At 39.7% G+C, this 5318-nt stretch overlaps 1 protein-coding gene across 1 annotated transcript; it reads right to left on the reverse strand.

Annotated features, from left to right (window-relative positions):
• Positions 1 to 1320: 1320 nt before the first annotated feature.
• On the reverse strand, positions 1321 to 2634 carry LOC134943591 (hemoglobin subunit beta-2-like). The gene is made up of 3 exons (XM_063932348.1): positions 2503 to 2634; positions 1975 to 2197; positions 1321 to 1549 (listed from the first exon to the last, which is right to left on the reverse strand). The coding sequence occupies exons 1-3, from the start codon at positions 2592 to 2594 to the stop codon at positions 1418 to 1420; spliced, it is 447 nt and encodes a 148-aa protein (XP_063788418.1). The 5' UTR covers positions 2595 to 2634; the 3' UTR covers positions 1321 to 1417.
• Positions 2635 to 5318: the final 2684 nt, after the last annotated feature.

Raw genomic sequence — 5318 nt, forward strand, 5'->3', positions numbered from 1 at the left:
AACCTATCTGTAAGTGTAGGGACTCGCAAAATGAGTACCCTAGAATTGTGAGCTTACAGTATATGTCTTTTTAGAAATATGAACTCATGCACAACAGAATATGCTGGTGCTACTGTATATCTGTATATATAAGCCGCTTAATAAATTAATTCTGCTTTTTTGCTAGATATATCCAAATTTCCAATAATATGGGTAAGCGCTGACAAGTTTTCATTCAATAAATGTCAAGTGTTTTTCCTCCTTTTAACCTGTGTGTGTCTATGTGTAAACCAAATCACCAGTCATTTATTGTGTTGCGCTGGGGTTCTTGGTAGACCTTGTCAAGTTTTGCAGTCCCTACTTGGAAACACAACTCAGGTGAAAAAGCTGCATTTGGTACGAGGTGAGACTAACCTAACCGGAAAACACACCACCCCTCCAGGAACACCTTACTACCACGCCATTCAAGGGCTACAAGTTTTTAGTCACTTACAAAATAGTTTGCAAGTAAGCTTTCTCTATTCAGGGAAACAAGCTTTATGGGAGTACTTTAATCCAATGTGTTATCCCCCTGGTTTTAAGAACATGACACAGGCTTGTGCTTACGTTAACTATTACCTACAAACATTTACTAAGGCTCATAGTTTCCATCCCATGTATCATAAAAAGTGATCTGTATGTTAATTCTATTGAACAAAGGTAACACTGAAAACCATTATTAGCACCTGTAATGAATCCAGCTTTAATACATCTCCGTGTCCCATTAGTGGGGTTAAAATATGCCTGCTTCAGTAACAGAATGAGACAGTTAACATGTTTATTTAGGGACAAATAGACGTGAAGATATTTTGACCTGTAATGTATAATATGGTAAGCTTATAGATAGTATGATAACATGGTGGTAATCTATTAAAAGGTCATATGTACAATAACAGGTTTCCACTTATGCCTGTATGTGCAGTACTGTGTGCTCTGGTTAACATGTTAAGACTCTTGTGGTTTTTCTCACCCAATTGGACTATACGCTTATGTACAGTATGCCGCAGCATTGTGTATTCAAGACCAATTAGAAACCTTAACCTACATATACTTTTTTCAAATTATATTATTACAATAATTTATTTGCATCATGTGTCATAACGCTGTTCTAACCAAAGGCAAGATCAGTTAAAGATGAAGGAAATATAGCCTAGGTTTTCACATCCAGTGTTACCAAATATTTCCTCTGGTTTTGGTCTACAGACTTTACTACATCTATGAGATCTGTAGACTTTGGTAAGCTTATTTATAACATATACTGTATGTTAAATGATCACATAGCAATACAAGAAAAAAAAAATATCCAATTCTTATAGTGAACTATTTATTGAGCATTACACATGGCAGCAATTATGATTGTTGTACAAGATGTTAAATGCCGGTATGGTAATATAGCGATTTAGTGATGGTATTCATGGCTCAGAGCAGCCAACAGAACAGCGCTGAGTTTCTCCCAGATGGCCTGGACTTTAGGTGTGAATGCAGGTCCCAGTTTGGTAGCCAAGACAATCACCAGAACTTCCAGCAGGCGCTGTGAATAGATCAAAACATGTCTGAATATCTAGTAAAACATACACATACCATAATTATATGGTGCTAGCACTTATGTGGCACTGTTCAATAATTACCAGACCTCTTCACATGTGGTTAATGTGTGCTCCATGTATTATGAGAGTTCTTAACTACTGGGATGTTAAGCCACTTACAATGGGTCTCCTGATACATAGAGTGGTAGTAGTAGTAGTAGCAGTAGTAGTAGTAGTAGTAATAATCATCATCATTATCATCAAGTATTAATATTCTATAGCACAATTTCCTTAACTATATTTTAACTAATTTGTAATGAAAAATAAAGTAATTAAAAGCAAGTACAATACTAGTAACAATTGCTTCCCAGCTGATTGTCAGATATAACTTTAGTCTTGGACAGATAGGAAATTACATAATTGAACTAACCTTGAAGTTTTCGGGGTCAACATGAAGCTCCTGGGCATGCTGTTTGCTTAGGGCGGACAGATAGTGTTTGACGTCATCAAGGTGTTGAATGGCATTGGCAACAGCAGTCAGCACCTTCGTGCCGTGAGCGTGGACCTTGGCATTTCCAGCAATAGCACTGGGACTGTTCAGGCTTCCGAAGGAGCTGAAATATCTCTGGGTCCAGGGGTAGACAATCAGCAGCCTATTCAGATGGGAGAAGAAAAAATATTTTACTATTTTTGGGAACATTTTATCATGTACTATCCTACTAAAACTTAACAAAGGTATAAATATTTGCCAGAGAAGTAAATGTATAACAATGTAATAATACATTCTAGCTTGTTTAACATGTAAAAGAAAAGAAATAAAGCAGTTTTACCATTTATAATTAACTCCAGCTTAGTAAAGAATATAATGACTTCTGCAAGGAAATAGCAATTATACCACGGTATATCAATTATAGCAAATAATAGTATAGTACCGGGTAACATGCTTTGCTCTAGTTACCTGCTCAACACATCAGCACCTTCATGTTCCGGGTGTATCTTTCCCCAGGTGGAGTTGATGACTGCCTTCTCTTCAGCTGTCCAGTGGACCATGTTGCCTGTGAGAGTGAGTAGCTGCTAACGTTTGCAAACGAGAAGTAAATGCTTCTGAGCTTTTCAGATTACAACCCTGATTTATAGTCCATTTTTGCCAAGTCACACCCACTCTCCTTTTGTGCTGTGTCATATTATTGCTTCTCCACCCTGCCCACCCTTGCAGATCTAATCTGGTGGGTATAAGCCATGAGTAGGTTTTACTTATTGTTTATACATGTTTATATGTTTTACAGATCATAAATTCATTGGTGTACAAAAAATTCTAAAGTTTTACTTATTATCAATAAGGGGAATTTGTAATAACCTCAGACAGATCTTTAGACAAAAGAAAATAACGTTTATGCAAAAATAATCTATGGGTGATTCTCAGCCCATGTGCAATGTACACTGTGTTATGTTTAAATTAAGATATTTTATTTTTAGCTTCAAAACAGTGAAAATATTTGACTATTTTCCCTTTTTGCCAACACAAACACGGATGGCGGTCATTAGGGGCACATGAGTTATGTCGACATGCATTGGGTCGACCACGTTTGGTTGACATGCATTAGGTTGACATGGTCATTAGGTCGACATGTACTAGGTTGACATGGAAAAAGGTCGACATGAGTTTTCACAATTTTTTTTATTTTTTTACCTTTTTCATACTTAACGATCCACGTGGGCTACAATTGGGAAAGGTAACCCAGCCCGAAGTGCGGCGAGCAAAGTGAGCAGTGCGAGGGCACACGGTGCACTAATTGGGGTTCCCAGTCACTTTACCAAGAAAACTACACTAAAAAAAAGTAACAAAACTCATATCGACCTTTTTCCATGTTGAACTAGTACATGTCGACCTAATGACCACGTCGACCTAGTGATCATGTCCACCTAATGCATGTTGATCAAACGTGGTCAACCCGATGTATGTCGACCTAACTCATATGGACCTAATGAACCACACCCCACAAATACTCAGCTGCAAATCCAGAATAATATATCAGAAAATGTCTATGAATTTTTTTTTGCATTATACATGTGTATAAGAAAAAATGAAAAAGTAACTTGCGCCCTTTTACACCCCGAGGAAGGAAGCCATTTCCGAAACACATTGGTGTTTTTTCTGAAGTACCCCAGGTTTGATTTCACCACTTGAAGGTATACCTTTGTTTTTTATTAAATAAGGAAACCCATGTTCTTATTTTTTTGGGAGGGATGACTTTTTACCCTGAATTCCTAAGGTATAAAGTGGAACAAACCATGTTGCCATAATGGGGATACTATGCTTTTTATTGTTTTCAAACTTACTGTAACCAATGTACAGATGTATATATTTTACATTTTTTGATGTCTGAATAAACTTTTTTTGGATGAAAAGTTTTTTCAAATCTGTCTTGGATCATACCTACAGTATCTGTGCTATCTGTTGTGGACTGGGACTTAAGGGCCCTACACATTTAACGATCCACCGCCAAGCTTCCCTGACGGCGGATATGGCCGACAGGCCACCTGGCGGTGGGGGGGCAGTGAGGGGGGGAGTGAAGTTCCTTCACTCCCCCCGTCACCCGGCTCCATAGAAGTGCAGGCAAATATGGACGAGATCCTCCATATTGGCCGGCATGCACAGGTGACGGGGCACCAGCGATGAACGAGTGCGTAGCCATGCATTGGTCATCGCTGGTGCCTCCACACTGAAAGATATGAATGGTATTTCGTTCATTAATGGACGAGATCGTTCATATCTTTCAGTCAGATCGACCAGTGTGTAGGGCCTATTACCGTGGTAGAAGGTGGAGGAACGACAAGTGAAAGGACCAGCACAAATATACCTTTTGGTGAACATAGGTGAGTGTTATAAGAAGGGGAGAGGAACATATACACCTGGGCCCTGAAAAACACTGAGTGGTGATTTTAATAAACCTTTTGGTGGATGTTTTTTTTTCAGTTTGGAGATTCCTCCTAATATATGAGAAGTGTTCTACTGACTAAGAAGTCTATTTACTAAGCCCTGGATGGTGATAAAGTCAACGGAGATAAAGTGCACATGATGCAAAGAAAAAAAGAGGTGCAATGAGGTAGCTGTGTGACTAAGCTAAGCGACCCAAGTGGCCGACACAAACACCTGGCCCATCTAGGAGTGGCACTGCAGTGTCAGACAGAATGGCACGTCAAAAAATAGTCCCCAAACAGCACATGATGCAAAGAAAAAAAGAGGTGCAATGAGGTAGCTGTGTGACTAAGCTAAGTGACCCAAGTGGCCGACACAAACAACTGGCCTATCTAGGAGTGGCACTGCAGTGTCAGACAGGATGGCACTTCAAAAAATAGTCCCCAAAATGCACATCATGCAAAGAAAAAAAGAGGTGCACCAAGGTCGCTGGATGGTTAAGCTAAGCGACCCAAGTGGCCGACACAAACAACTGGCCCATCTAGGGGTGGCACTGCAGTGTCAGACAGGATAGCATTTCAAAAAATAGTCCCCAAACAGCACATGATGCAAAGATAAATTAAAGAAAAAAGAGGTGCAAGATGGAATTGTCCTTGGGCCCTCCCACCCACCCTTATGTTGTATAAACAGGACATGCACACTTTAACAAACCCATAATTTCAGCGACAGGGTCTGCCACACGACTGCGACTGAAATGACTGGTTGGTTTGGGCCCCCACCAAAAAAGAAGCAAGCAATCTCTCCTTGCACAAACTGGCTCTACAGAGGCAAGATGTCCACCTCCTCCTCATCCT

The sequence above is a fragment of the Pseudophryne corroboree genome, chromosome 7 (genome assembly GCF_028390025.1).
Source record: "Pseudophryne corroboree isolate aPseCor3 chromosome 7, aPseCor3.hap2, whole genome shotgun sequence".
Taxonomy (NCBI): domain Eukaryota; kingdom Metazoa; phylum Chordata; class Amphibia; order Anura; family Myobatrachidae; genus Pseudophryne; species Pseudophryne corroboree.